Below are 16,464 nucleotides of genomic sequence, written 5' to 3'. Positions count from 1 at the left end.
TCTTTTGGGTGCTGTAGCACCGGACGGTTGAAGGTTCTAGGGCGGTACGCGCGAAGCGCGTGCTGTTCCGAAATTATATAATTATGGTAAAATAAAATTTGCATACAAATCCACATGATATATTAATAAAAATTTTACTGTTTTATCATTAACTTGAAAACTTAACAATAATTTATAAATAAATTATTATTATTAACGTCGACGTACCTATATGGTTTATGCACTGTTTTCAGTTTATGTTATCTAAATGTCAGATAACGTACAAACATGCTGCGCAGTAAAATTATATCATTCTACAGCGTTTAAGAACAATGTGCAAACACCGCAAAATACACGTTTGGGTTGGCAGACGGCCTGACGGGCGCCGGCCGGCGCACGGCGCCGAAATAATAAAACAGAAACTGCTTACTACTTGAACATTTGAACCAGAAAATAATAAGGCGTAGGTCGCTAGAGTTGATTAGTAAAATCAACTTGATTAGTAAAATTTGTTCTATCCTATTAATACAGACCAGGCAGTTGTATAAATACGAGTAGAAATAGAAATACCTACAAACGTACAACTAAACTAAGGTAAGATGTTTGACTTACATTTGAAACTGTATAGGTAATTATAATTTGTAAATTAAATATTAATATAATCAATATTCAATAGAAAAATATGGAAGGGCGGAAACAACCTGGATCTTTCTGGCGTAAAAGGAAACAAGAAAAGCAAGAAAGACAAAATAAAATTTTGAAAGGTATACCCAAAATGACAGCATTTTTTATACCTGATGGAAATCAAGAAGACGACACTACAAATATTTGCCAACCCGGTAGTAGTTCTAGTGCTACTAGTGATAAATATATTCATATTCAACCACATGAACTTATTTTGGAGACTTCAGAATTAGTGCCAGAGCCAGAGCACTTAGTATCACCTGTTTCAAAAGTATTAGAATATGAAGAAGCAACCACCAGTAACTCGGGTAAGGCATATTTAAATTTTTTTAACGAGGCTAAAATGCAAAAAGGTAACGATGCCTTTACAAATGGTAAATAAAACAGGACAATGACAAATAATTTTTTTTTATTTCTTTTCAGATCCAAAACAGGATTTACTTAATTTTAAAGATCCGGCACTTTGGCAAGATTCCCATAATTATGCAGAAATGATTCTAGAAAAATGAGTCGAACAGAATCTTACAGATATGGACTTTTCAATGTCAAAAAGAAATTTCGGGGAACAACACAGGTATGCCGGTAAGCAAATATTTTATAAAAGACTTGTTAATGGAGAAGTGGTTCGCCGCGATTGGGCAATTTACTCCGAGAGCACTGGCAATATATTTTGTCTTTATTGTGTATTATTTGGAAATAAAAAAACCAATTTAAAACAGGATTTTCATTATGGAATAAAAGTAAGGAAAGATTAGACGAACATGAAAGATCTAATGATCATATAGATAATCTGAAAATGTATATGACTCGCTTATTAAAGCAAGGAAGAGTTGATGTAGAACTCGAAAAGGAAATTAGCACTGCGAAAGAATATTGGGTGAAAGTACTAGAAAGAATCATAAGTGTAATAAAGTTTCTGGCTACCAGGGAATTGGCATTTAGAGGTACTCATGAAAGAATTGGCGAAAAACGGAATGGAAACTACTTAGGTTTACTGGAACTATTGTCAGAATATGATCCATTTTTGAAAGATCATATTAATAAACGAGCAAATTTAGGTAAGGGCAAAACGTCATATCTATCAAAAGATATATGTAACGAATTACTGAATATTTTATCCAATCGAGTCATTGATGAAATTGTTAGACAAATTAAGGCAAACAAATACTATTCTATAAGTGTAGATTCAACACCTGACATAACACACCATGACCAACTTCAGTGATTTTGAGATATTGTGACAATAAAGGGAATCCCGTGGAAAGATTCGTGGGATTTTATAAAAACACTGGGCATAGCTCACAACAACTTGAGGAAACAGTTATTGGGATGTTAGAGTCTTTGAAATTAGATATTAAGAACTGTAGAGGCCAGTCTTACGACAATGCCAGTAATATGAGTGGAAAGTATTCTGGTTTGCAAGCACGTATTAAAGCTTACAATGATTTAGCTCTCTTTTGTCCGTGTGCTGCTCACTCTTTAAATTTGGTTGTCCAAAATGCAGCAGATTGTTGTTTGGAAGCAACATCTTTTTTCATGTTGGTACAAGCTATCTACAATTTTTTCTCCGTGTCTACACATAGGTGGGAGTTATTGTCTCGTGCACTAAAGGATTCGGCTGAGTCGGGCCAGACACTGTTACCTAAGAGAGTGCTAAGTTACCTAAGCAGCTTCTCTATCGGAAAAACTTAATTTGTTGGAAAACGGAATAATTTTATCATTTTGGCTTGACGTTTTACAAAGGGTTAATGAAGTGAATAAATCAGTACAAAAGGAAAATATGGATTTAAGCACAACCGCTCATCTGTTATCATCTTTAGCAGATTACTTTGATTTCTTACGTGATCGTTTTGATCACTACGAGGCCTTAGGAATGTTGTTAACAGGGAACGAAAATTATGCTGAGAAAAGGATTATCAAAAAAAAAATTGCAATTAGGAGAAATGAATTCGGAGACAAGCTTAAGCCAAAAAGAAAAAATGCGAACACAATGTTATGTTTGTATAATAGACAATCTTAAGTCGGAGATTATTCGCCGATCTGATAGTTATAAATCTTGTTCAAGAGCATTTGAATTTTTGTTTAAACTAAAAGCTACGGAAGATGAAGATATTTTCAGATCGGCAACCGAATTACAACAAAACTACAAGGAGGATTTGGATGAGTATTTTTCCCAAGAATGTGTTCATTTAAATCATTTGTTAACGTCTCTTCCCCAATTAAATTAATAAATTAATATCTTCATTTCCAAACGTTAATATTTGCCTGCGTATTTTTTTCTCCATAATGGTCTCAAATGCAAGTGGCGAACGCTCTCTTTCGACACTAAAAAGGGTAAAGACCTACTTAAGAAATGCAACTTCCCAAGAAAATTTGAACTCCTTAGCAGTCTTATCAATTAACGAGGACCTGCTAAATGAATTAAATATAACTGATATCATCGAAAACTTCGCTTCAGTAAAATCAAGAAAACAAGCTTTTCAATAGTAAAGGTATTTGCTTACCTACCTGAAGTTACCTGTTTGAATGTTATTAAGTAAATTTTTATTTTACTTTGTGAAGTTCGCCCTTAATTTTTTCCTTGTACCTATATTGTTAGTTTTCATTTATGTTTGAAACCAAAAAAAGTTGTAATTGTTTTTTTTTATTTTAATAAACTTGTATTCAAAATATGTTTTGTTGAATTGAAATAAAGTTAAGAAATATTTTTGAGCCTGGGCGCGGCATCCGTATCAGCACCGGGCGGCAGACTGTGTTAAACCGGCACTGCTAGTTACATGTACGGAACTACCGTTTTTTAGTTGCCTAGTCAATTCAGTACAAGGATCAGATACATCAGTATTTTGCAATCAGTATTTGTACTCAGTACCACTGAGAACCGGTATCAATAGTAACCGTTACACGTTTGCACTTATTTTGCCCGTCTCTATTCGTTACGGCGACAGCCGATGGTCGGGTTGGCTTGTGTTTAATATGCGGCACGCTAGAAAAATAACTGCACAGGTCACCCGTCCCACCGGCGCAGGTTGTGACTCGCTTAGGCCGATGCCACATTATGCGTTTTGACCGGATGCGGTGAAAACGCATCCGTTTCCAACGCAACCGGACCGACCTGTCACACTATGCGTTTAGTCTGGTGCAGTTTGTAAGCGCGTACCGATGACTCAAAACGCATCCGTTTCCAACGCAACCGGACCGATCTGTCACTATGCGTTTTCACCGGATGCGGCGGAAACGCATCCGGTCAAAACGCATAATGTGGCATCGGCCTTAGGTTCAATTTGCGCCGCGCCTAAGAAACAGAAGATTAGAATCGAATGACCACATAAGCCGAATGACAACTGACAACAAATAGGGTAGTCAGGACAGCGAGAGACGGTTCCCCAATAGGAAGACGATCAGTGGGAAGACCACGAAAACGATGGAATGGCAACTTACTAGAAGCACATTGAAAAAACAGACAGTCATGTCTATATAAAAAGAAGAAGAAGAGAAGAGAGAAACATTAATAATAATTAAATAAGCATAAATCTGCAGTGTTTTATTTTTGATAAAAAAGGGTAGTTTTCTCCCCTTTAAAACAAAAACTGCACATTTTAAACACATAACTTTTGAAGAGGAAGGTAAGCTAAGCTGACTTGCACAATTTCATCAAAATCGGTGCAGTTCTTTACGATTATGAAACTTCGCCATATTTTATCGGGTAAGAATGGACTAACAATTAATTTTTTTGTTAGTTTGCACAAATTATTAATTAAATAATTGCCATAATCTAGTAACAGTTCAAACGCCATGCATATTTTACAATAATTTTTGCCTCTGAGAGATATCTCATCAAATCAATAATAGGAGGACCTACATATTATAAAAAACATTCAAATAAAAAAATATCAAAACGTTCGTCCTGATAGCTAATACGGTTCTGATATTGCGCAGAAATATAGGATCCTTAGATTGGCAGAATCAACGATTTAACGCTTTCCTTCAAACAGAAAGTATACTGTCTAAAAAACTTAGAATTTTATAAGCCATATTTTTCGATTCAGTGTTCTACTGCCTTGGGCATACAATTTGAAAGAATGAGTTTAAGGGATAAATGAGGAGAAGTTTAAAAATAACTAACGCTGTTCAAAAACATGAACTAAATAATACTAATTGAATAAACGTTGTCATAAGCAAATTTATTATTTTTTTTTATTGGACATATTTATTTAATCTAAATAATTGATATTTTTAAATTTTTATTTACGTTTTTGGTCGAACAATTTTTTTATAGTTGAATATCTGCTTTTAGTACACACGAAACAAAGCTTAAGGTAATATAAAAAACCTGGCAATATTTTCAAAATCTATCGAAACAATTTCCATAAAAATTTAGGATTAGGCTCAACTTATCCTCCACCAAAACTACACTTTATGGCCAAAACCTATAAAACTAATAATATTATAGCTTACACCTAGTAAATCGGCATAATAACTTTGACTCTTTGAAATATTTTAGAATCTTTCAACCCTAAAATCAACCCCTGTTATACACTCACCGGCAAAATTAACTGCCCACCTTAAAAATGGGTCATTTTTGATGTCTCGAATTTCCTAAACCTGTTTTCCGATTTAAGTGATTTTTTTAATATGTTATAGCCTTGTTTTTTAACAATATCGATGTAATTATATTGTTGCTCAACAGGTGAATTTGCATTGTATACCGGGTGTACCAATTAGACTGTGTTTTTTTCTTAACTTTCGCATCACCCTGCGAAATATTCTAGCATTTATAAAATACTGAAATTAAAACCCAACTATGGCCTCATGGTTTATCAACATTCTGTTTTTTATTCATTCGGTTATGTTGGACCTTAAAAAAGTTAGGTACTTTAACAACTAGCTATTTTTTTCATCAATAGGTACAGGGTGTTTTTAAATAAGTATGGCAAACTTTAAGTGGTAATTCTGCATGAAAAAATAATGACAGTTTGCTTTATAAACGTATTTCCGCAAATGCTTCGTTGCCTAGATAGGGGGTGCTGAAATTTTTCTTACAAACTGACGATTTATTTATTGCTCTAAAACCGGTTGAGATATGCAAACGAAATTTGGTGGGTTTTAAGACGTAGTTATTACGCATTTTTGACATATAATTAAGAATTTTATGTTCACCATTGGCGCGTATTCTAGTCCTGTCACCAGGGGGGGTACAACGGCCTCCTTTATTCAGATGGACTTGCCCAAGTTTTTTTTATGTATTTTGACCCGTAGAACACGAATTTTTTGGGTAACAGTTGATCCGGATGTCGATAAGATTGTTATAAACAAAGAACTTAAGGAATTACATAACAGCGATTTCTCGCAAAACAAAACATTTTTTTGTATTTTTTGGGTCATTTAAGCAAAAAATGTTTCTACAAGTTTTTTCATATAATTCATAGTTTTCGAGATAACCGCTGTTAAAATTTCAAAAAATCGAAAAATTGCAATTTTTGAACCCGAATAACTTTTGATTTAAATAAAAAATAGCAATTCTCCTTACCGTATTTGAAAGTTCAAGTCAAATTATATCGGTTTTGATTATTTGCATTGCTAAAAATTTATTTTTTTATTGTCAAACCAAGCTATAAACACATAGTGTTTCCCGTACCTAATACATGCTTTTTAATACATCCTACGTAGATATTGCCTCGCTTGCACTAGTACCTACTCTACCTACTTGTTCGATTTTAAATGAGAAATCATTGAAAACATCACTCACGCACTAGGTGTTTATTACTGTTTTTAGCTTTGTTTAAGAATAAAAAAATTAATTTTTAGCAATGAAAATAATCAAAACCGATGGAATTTGACTTGAACTTTCAAATGCAGTAAGCAGAATTGCTATTTTATTTTTTAATCAAAAGTTATTCTGGTTCAAAAATTGCAATTTTTCGATTTTTTGGAAGTTCAACCGCGCTTATCTCTAAAACTATGCATCCTACGAAAAAACTTGCCAGAACATTTTTTGCTTAGAATGACCCAAAAAATACAAAAACATTTTTTGTTTTGCGAGAAATCGCTGTTATGTAATTCCTCAAGTTCTTCGTCTATAACAATCTTATCGACATTCGGATCAACTGTTACCCAAAAAATTCGTATTCTACGGGTCAAAATACATGAAAAATACTTGGGTAAGTCCATCTGAATTAAGGAGGCCGTTGTACCCTCCCTGGCGACAGGACTATTCATGTCATATTACCCGATTCGTATGTTTGCACATCGATGTAAATACAAATTTTTGATAATACTAAGGTCTTGGTCATCAATTCCTACCTGTTGTGGGCAAGACACCTATCACTTTGTTGTGGTTGAGTTGCTCAAAAGCAAGCCCTTCTTCTCCACTGGACACCTGCCCAGGACCCCGCGATTAATTGGGGCCCCTACCCAAGGGGACTCATTGGATCAATTGGGAGTCTCTACTCTGGATCTGAACAAACAAAAAACCAAAATACTCGTAATAAGTAAACAGAATATGAAACCGTCTATATACAGGGTGTTTCTAAATTCATGCGACAAACTTCAGGAGATAATTGCTCGTATGAAATTAATATGGGTTCTTCCTATAACAAAATTTCCTCAGCCCAACCCTTAAGGGTGATATCACCCATAAAAGGTGGTAACTAAAATTGAGTTTTTATTTTTTTTTAAATTTCAGTAAAGCTAGAAACTTGAAATTCTGTAATTTTCGTGCACTCGCAAAGGACTAACCACGTGTATTTTTTCAATATTCCTGTTACATTATACGGGGGTGAAATTAGCAACCCTTACTTTATTTCATATCAAAACTTTTTTTGCGAGACGAAGTTGTATGAAATAAAATTTAACTTAAAATCCTTGTTTTATTTAAAACTTTTTTTTATTCTTAAATTTTTTTCCCAAAACCAATAGCTGCAGAGAAAAAAAATAAACATCATAATAGCTGCAGAGAAAAAAAATAAACATCATAATTTATAATTTTTTTAATAAATTGAGTGGAAAACAGTAAAGATGTAAAATGAAATACGATTCATAATAAATGCTGGAAATAACCACCTCTAGCCAAAATACATGAACGTAGCCTACGTGTCATGGATTGCCGTACATGTTCAAAGATTTGAGGTGTATTTCTTATGGTGTCACACGGTATTTGAATACGATTCTTCAAATCGTTGATATCAACTATGGGTGTCGTGTAGACTAATGATTTAAGGTAACCCCAAAAACAGAAATCACAAGGATTTAACTCTGGAGATCAAGGAGGCCAATGTTGGGGCCCTCCTCGGCCAATCCAACGGTTGGGATATGTTACATCTAAATGTTGCCTAGCAGTCCGACAGAAGTGTACTGGAGCACCATCGTGCATGAACCACATGTTTTGTCTGATATTCAGTGCGATGTCTTCAAGTAGTTCAGGGAGATCATTTTGTAGAAAACTGGTGTAAGAAATTCCTTTTAATGGCTGAGCCAGAAAATGTGGCCCAATTAAGTTATCCCCTACTATACCAATCCATACGTTCACTGAAAAAACATTTTGAAAATGGTGCTCTATAATCTCATGGGGATTCTCGTCTGCCCATACGTGATTATTGTGAAAATTTATGATAGCTACTCTTGAAAAATGTGCCTCGTCCGTAAACAATACATTATTTAAAAATTGAGGATTTTGTCGCATTTCGTGTGTTAACCATTCACAAAATCTAGCTCGTTGAGGAAAATCTCTAGGTAAAAGAGCTTGAACCCGTTGGATGTGGTAAGGATATAACTGCTGCTCTTTTAAAACTCGCCACATAGATGAATGGCTGATATTTAAGGTGTTGGCAATTATTCTAGTGCTTGTTTCCGGGTGTACATCAATTTCATCTAAAATTGCTTGTTCTACCATTACATTTCTAACTGTCCGGAAACGACCAGTACTGTTTGAATTTCTTTTTAACATACAGTTTCAGATAGCGGTTGTGAATACGTGCAAATACGGAATGATGAGGCGTTATTCGTTGCGGATATTTTTCAGCATAAAGACGTCTAGCTTGTCGACAATTACCATTTGCCATACCATACACAAAATGCATGTCGGCCATTTCAGCGTTTGTATACATGTTATAAAATAAACAATACACAGATAATGCAAAAATAACAACCTACAAACTTACAAGTAAACTCTGCAGCTATTGGTTTTGGGAAAAAAATTTAAGAATAAAAAAAAGTTTTAAATAAAACAGGGATTTTAAGTTAAATTTTATTTCATACAACTTCGTCTCGAAAAAAAAGTTTTGATATGAAATAAAGTAAGGGTTGCTAATTTCACCCCCGTATAATGTAACAGGAATATTGAAAAAATACACGTGGTTAGTCCTTTGCGAGTGCACGAAAATTACAGAATTTCAAGTTTCTAGCTTTACTGAAATTAAAAAAAAAATAATAAAAACTCAATTTTAGTTACCACCTTTTATGGGTGATATCACCCTTAAGGGTTGGGATGAGGAAATTTTGTTATAGGAAGAACCCATATTAATTTCATACGAGCAATCACCTCCTGAAGTTTGTCGCATGAATTTAGAAACACCCTGTATGTAAATAAAACCAACCTTGAGAAAGTTGATCAAACTGTTTACCTTGGTTATCAATTCAATTGTAACGCAGAGACTCACGGCGAAATTAGATCTAGGATAAAGCAGGCCAGAGCAGCTGTTAGAAGGATGTCCAAGGCATTATGTAACAGAGACCTAAAATTGTAGAGTCCTGGACTGTGAATAAAATCGATCTAAATCGCCTTGAGGTTTTCGAAATGTGGTAGATTCGAAACTTGACAATACTATAGTCTAAGAGCTAGAGCCGAAAAATCATCGTCATAAGTATTATGGAGTTTGGCATGTGAAATGTGTCTTTTGTATATTGATAACTATGACCCCTTTCAGGCTGACACCTCAGTGGATACAGGAAGTAGCAATAAGGGTTGAAAGGGGAAAATTAGTGTAGTCTTTAAAGGTTTTCACCTCCTATTTTGTTAAACCTCCCTCGATTTGAATGAAAATTGGTGACTAGTTAGAACATACCTCAGGAAATAAAAATGATTTGGTGTCAACTTGCACTTTTACCCTGGTGGTGGATACCACAAACTTCTCGGGGGTGAAAACGATTTTATTAAAAATAACCCCACAAATCGATAGAGGGACAAATTATTAGTAAAATTTGTTATTTCATGTTATTAAAGTAAATCAATACTTTTTGACTTATTAAAGATCAAAGATTTGTCTGTTTAAGAGGACATGCGTGAAGTTACGGATGATAAAAAAACATATTAATTAATTGTATGTTACTAAAATATTATTTTTATATTATTTCGGTATTATAAATTTAGCAAAAGTGTATTCGAATATGTCAAATGTACCCATTATTGGACACCCCCAGTTTCTGGACATATTCAGTTTATAATGAAAAAAAAAATTCAATTAAATATCGGAATAATATAAAGATAATATGTTACTAACATACAATTAATTAGCATGTTCTTTTTATCATCCGTAACTTCACACATATGCTCTTAAATAGACAAATCTTTGATCTTTAATAACTCAAAAAGTATTGATTTATTTTAATAACATGATATAACAAATTTTACTTAAAATTTGTCCCGGGGTTATTTTTAATAAAATAGTTTTCACCTGCGGGAAGGGGAAGGGGAAGGGTTTTCACCTGATTTTACAAAGAGTTGTCCGATACTATACGCTCCGGACAGTATGAATTGTTTATATTTAAAACCATTAAAATCAATATTTTTCGGAAACGAAACGCTAAATCGCCAGATATCGGATCGGGCTTCCCACTGCAGTGTAGGCACTACACTTTAATACCTTAAGTTTGTTTTCAATCTGACGTCGGATCGGATCTGATCGGATCGGAGAAATACGGAACCAATGTAGGTGCTCACTAAAACAGCGATTAAGTTCATACAAGAACATTAGTCAACGCTTTGGATTATTTTTTCGCTTGAAAACTCTGAATTCCGAAGAGTTGGGACAAAGTTGCAAAGAATTTGCTGAAATCTATTATGAAGACGTAAACAAGAAAGAGTTATACATGAAATGTCTACATTTAACACAATACTTGAAAATTACTCAAAGTAAAAAATGAAGGAACTGGTAGGTAGTATTCTGGAAATATATCATCTTTTAAAAGAGAACAAAATTAAAGATATCTTTCCTAATGTATAAGTGGCACCGAGAATCTTTTTAAGAAGCATGATGGTAACAAACTGCCCCCCCCCCCATTGGGATGAACTTTAAGCTCTATACGCTTAACACCATACCCCTAGAGACTCTTCAGTAGTTATAACTCCCCCCCCCCCTTAGGATCATCCTGGTTACGCCGTTGCAAAGAACAGGTCGCTAATGTCGATAGAATGTAATATGCTCAAAACATAGATTTTGAAGATGCGATTAACGATTTTGCTGAACTCAAATCTAGAAGGGTGCCTCTTCAATCAGCACAGATATGTACTTATAACTACTAATCGTGGATGCTAATTACTTTATTTTATGTGTATTACATTACTTTAATTATATAATCATAATACATAATATCTAATGTTACTGTAAACGAATAAAAATAAAGCTAAAACTTTGCGTACCTATATCTATCTATGTTCTTTTTCTATTCTAACAAAATAGTCCTTTATTATAAGCCAAGGGCTCCATTGTACTAATGTGCCCAAGGCCTCTAATAGGTGAAAGACTGCCCTAGTCAAAAGGCCTTTTTGAAGTCGATAAAACACATATATACGGGTTGTTCTATATCCTTACATCTTTGAACCATGACCTGCAAACTGAATAATGCTTCTCTGGTTGTGGTTCCAAATGTGTTTCTAACGCCAAACTGTGTTTCGATTAGTTGTACGTCTAATTTTGTTGTACTACATTCTATTCCCGACTTCAGTAATCTTACGAAAATTTTCAGTACATGACTCATGCCTTTGTTTATTTACCACCCTGTATATTTCCTATACACTCATATCGATGCAATACTTGAGCAGATATAAAATATTACTCGAAAAATCAAAAGATAAATCGTCTCTTGTTGTCAAGATAAATAAAGGTGCAACAGAACAAAGGCGTCGATGGATTTTTAGCCCAAGCAAGTCGAAAAGTGGAGTAAGTAATTTCGTGCTGAATGGAAACGTGCAGAGATAGAAAGGCCATGGTTTATTCAAGGGGAATTAATATGGGTTTCAATTACATTACCTCAAACCCTGAACGTACGATGGGATGTGCTTACCTACTCTTCTTCCATTTTCATTCCGAAAAACAAAGAGAAATAAGAGCTACTTACAATTCTGATTCTAAACAGGGAAGGATTAAGGTCAATTCGAAAAGAAAAAATCCCTTAATGTTGTTCTGAAGCTATTTTCTTGTGGCATTTTTATAATAAATTACTTCTAATGCGAAATAAGCCACAATTTTACCAAAAAAATGATTTTATTAACGTTTCGAAGCCCAAATCGGGTTTCGTTGTCAAAATACAAAATACTACTAAAATAAACAAAAATGTTGTTGCTAAGTAAAAAAATTCTTCTAATAATTTATTTAATCTGACTCATTTATATTGGCAATTCAGATGTCTATTATACATTTTAAAGTAGAAGACTTTAAAATGATATCGCCAATATTTATGAGTTGCGTTCCTGGGATGACTTTACTAAAAGATAGTTCATTTGATTACATGAAATCAATCCCAACTCAAGAATATCTGTCACAAAAAAAATCATAGCATGTGATCTGTCTTTACAAAGACAACCAAATGCAATGATGACAGTAAAATTCTCGTGTTAGAGATTCCATTGTAAATCACGAGGGAAAACCAGGAAAAAATCCTCGTGATACTATCCCGACATCGTAAGTATTTGGTCTTACATTTAATTTACTTTGAAAAAACTAATACCAAATTCTGACTTTAATATGTTTAAATTATAAATAATTTTAACAATACATAGATATACAATAAGTAATACTAAAATATAAAATTTGTACTAACTCGTATGTTATTGACTTACTAATCGTGGTATTTTCTTTCTATTGACTTCCTCTTTTAGTATGGGTAACCACATCTTACTGCATTCTACCGAGGAATTTGCGACACAATTGGTTTTATTTAGCATAATTAGAGCCGCTTCTTTGATTTTTCTGTTTTTACTATCTGATTCTTTCAGGACTATACTTGAATCTCTCCACTCAACTTTATGTTCATTATCCCATGCATGTTGACATATTTGAGATCTATCAAATTCTCTATTTTTAATATAAGACTGATGTTCACTTATTCTAACGTTTAATGGTCTTGATGTTTCACCTAAACAAAATTGTTCGCATTCACATGGTATTTTATAAATACAATTCTTTGTTCTTTCTTGTTCACTGTTAGGTTTAGTTTTAGATAGAATAGATCTCAATGTGTTTGTTGTTTTGAATGTTGTTGAAATGTTGAATTTATTTCCTATGGTTTTAAGTTTCTCGGATAGTCCTTTTATATATGGTATTGATATTTTCCTCGTATTATTTCTTGTGGATGTTATAGGATCCCGTTCTACGTTGTTCTGTTCTATTCGATCTGGTCTTGACAATTCCTTATTTATAAATGATAATGAATAATCATTTTTTAATAAAACAGATGTTAACAATTGTTTTTCTTCTAACAATGAATTTTCGTTAGAACAAGTAATTTTGGCTCTATCATATAAGGATTTAATGATTCCCATCTTAACGTTGATGTTGTGATTTGATTTGTAATTGAGATATCTGTTGGTGTGTGTTGGTTTTCTATACACTTGAGTTTCATATCCAGTATCCTTCTTTGATATTAAAACATCGAGGAAAAATAGAGTGTTATTATATTCCTTTTCCATTGTAAATTTTATTGTCTCTTCTTGATCGTTTATAATATTTAGGAATGTATCCAACAATTCTGATCTATGAGGCCATATTGAAAACACATCATCTACGTACATATCTCCACCATACTGTGGGTTTTAAATTTTGTTTAGAAATGATATTAGTTTCGAAATCCTCCATAAATATATTAGCCAATAATGGAGATAAAGAAAAGCCCATTGCTAGACCAAAATTTTGTTTATAGAATTCATTATTTAGTTGAAAATAGGTATTATTAGTACATAATGTCAATAACTCCATTATAGCTGATACATTTAGTTTTGTTCTAGTTGTCAATGTATTGTAGCGTGATTAGTGTAATTACTTCTAATTACAATAAAACTAGCGGTTCGTAATTTATATACGACTTTATTTATATAAGTTACAGACGAATTTATCTTATACACTAAACTTATTCACAAAATATGCCCGTATTTATACCCAGTTGTTATTCTGGAACAATCGACTCCCATCTCGAGCTATCGGCTTGTTCCGCCTACGTGACGTACCTTCCAGAATTCTCTGGCGAGGCCTAGCACATCCGATTACGTCATTCTCGAGGTGTTTACTGTTATACGGGGATCGGCCAAGATTTCTCTTCCGCTACACTGCTCCCCTCTTAAGATCTGAGCGTCTCGATCAGCAACTCTAAATGAAGGCCCAGGATGGCGGAATCTACACGACTCTCCAGCTCTGCATACACCCTTCAAGAAGAAATAACAGTCTACTGTCTTTGAAGGGTACGACATCTTCGGGTTCATGCAACACACAGTGATTTGTACACCAGTTCCTCTGAAGACCACTTCAAGCATGCTTCTCACAATCTTCCAATCCAGATTTTCTACTGCATGGCCTATTTTTGGTAAAGCCAAATTTTTGATGTCATAATTACACACGATTTTCTTCAAATTAGTTAGAACACGCCATATGTTCTCGTAGCTTGGCGTGTCCGTATAAGACTTTCTGGTCACCATATACAGCAAAGATCGAGGACCATCTTCCAATCGCAGTACTCTTCCAATTTTAGGCTGCTGATTTCTTAACTCGTCCAGGCGGCCGAACTTTCTATTGAATACGGACGATATTCCTTTAGTCATCTCGAGGTCTTGGGCAACACAGTGGGCCAGAGAGACGTTTTCTGGAACACCAAACAGATCTTGCTGAACTTCTGTGGTCACGCCGAATCTAGCACTCTTTCTCGCTGCGTAATTTGACATAAATTGATTAAAACTTGGCTGTGCGACATCTTTCATCTCCTGTTGGAGGACTCGTGCTTCTTCTGTTTCATTTGAGCCAGCATATGGTGCAAGACGATTTATGTGAATAACTTTTGGTTTACCGTTTGGCAACTTCTTAATTCTATATATTACGTCATTTATTTTCTTCTTAACTTCATATGGACCTTCCCATTGTCTTTGCAGTTTAGGACATAAGCCTCGACGACGTTGCGGATTATAAAGCCAGACAAGATCACCTACTTCGAAGCTTTCATTCTTGCATCGAGAATCATATTGATCTTTCATTCTGTCACTGGCTATCTGGATGTGTTGTCGGGCAAGTTCATGAATGTTGTTCATTCGTAACTTCAGGCGGTCTACGTATTCTTCGCCTGCAACATATTCCTCGGAAGGTCTGCAGCCAAACTCTAGGTCGCAGGGCAAACGAACTTCACGACCCAACATCAGGCAGGTTGGTGTTTGACCTGTAGTTTCATTCACGGCCGAGCGGTAGGCCATCAGGAATAAATGAATGTGTTGGTCCCAATCTCGCTGATGTTCAGATACAACTTTGGACAAGTGTTTACCCATCGTTCGGTTCATCCTCTCGACCATTCCATCTGATTGAGGATGCAGGGGTGTTGTTCTGGTCTTATTGGCACCAATCAATTTACAAACGTTTTGGAAAAGAGCCGACTCAAAGTTTCGCCCTTGGTCGGAGTGGATCTCCAAGGGAACACCAAATCGGCTGAAGAATTCTTTAACAAGTACCTCTGCAACGGTAGCAGCTTCTTGATTCGGTAATGCATAGGCCTCGGTACATTTCGTAAAATAGTCCATGGCTACCAGAATGTATTTATTTCCAGCATCGGTTTCTGGAAATGGACCTGCAATGTCGATTGCTACTCTTTCCATAGGACTTCCAACATTGTACTGTCTCATGGGTGCTCTCTTTTTACCAACTGGACCATTACCGGATGCACACAGTTCACATTTCCGGCACCATCTTCTTACATCATCTTTACAGTTCACCCAATAGAACCGTTCTCGAACCTTTTGCAGAGTCTTCGTAATACCAAAGTGTCCACCTGATGTACCGTCATGCAACTGACGCAATACTTCTGACACTTTACTTTTAGGTACAATCAACTGAAGCTTAGATTCTGTACCATCATCGTTCTCAAAGGTTCTGTACAGAAGATCATCTTTTAGTATCAGGCAATTCCATTGGCTCCAGTAGGCCTTGACTTCCGGACTACATGCACTAATGTTTTGCCAACTAGGTCTCTCACCTCGACGCATCCAATCCAATACTCTTTTTATACATGGATCGTCTTCTTGGGCTTCTTGTAACTGTTGTGGCTGCCATTGCTCATTAACGACGGTAGTTCGTCTCACAGGGCAAAGCTGTTCATCTACTTTAAGCCGGTGATTACAACTTTCACTGCATGGCCGTATCGAGGAAGCATCTGTATTTGAACCAACTCTTCCAGCCCTCTTCATGCGTCTCTTCGGCATCGTGTCACGAATCACCCTCCGTACCATTTCCACCAAACGTTCATCTTTTCTCTTATCGCCTTTTTCCACGGTTATTACTCGATTGTTTCGTGAAGCTTGGCTAGCTGCTTCGTGTTCCAAGGCAGTAGCAAGTGCTTCAT

General features: G+C 35.1%; 1 protein-coding gene across 1 annotated transcript; it reads left to right on the top strand.

The window, feature by feature from the left end:
* The first annotated feature begins 354 nt into the window (after window positions 1-354).
* Window positions 355-3,421, top strand: LOC126886745 (uncharacterized). The gene is made up of 3 exons (XM_050653762.1): window positions 355-573; window positions 656-971; window positions 1,087-3,421. The coding sequence occupies exons 2-3, from the start codon at window positions 662-664 to the stop codon at window positions 1,170-1,172; spliced, it is 396 nt and encodes a 131-aa protein (XP_050509719.1). The 5' UTR covers window positions 355-573; window positions 656-661; the 3' UTR covers window positions 1,173-3,421.
* The last annotated feature ends 13,043 nt before the right edge of the window (window positions 3,422-16,464 follow it).

The sequence above is a fragment of the Diabrotica virgifera genome, chromosome 6 (assembly GCF_917563875.1).
Source record: "Diabrotica virgifera virgifera chromosome 6, PGI_DIABVI_V3a".
NCBI classification, from domain to species: Eukaryota; Metazoa; Arthropoda; class Insecta; order Coleoptera; family Chrysomelidae; genus Diabrotica; species Diabrotica virgifera.
The sequence above is the reverse complement of the archived record's forward strand: the minus strand, read 5'-3'. Positions and strand labels throughout refer to the sequence as shown.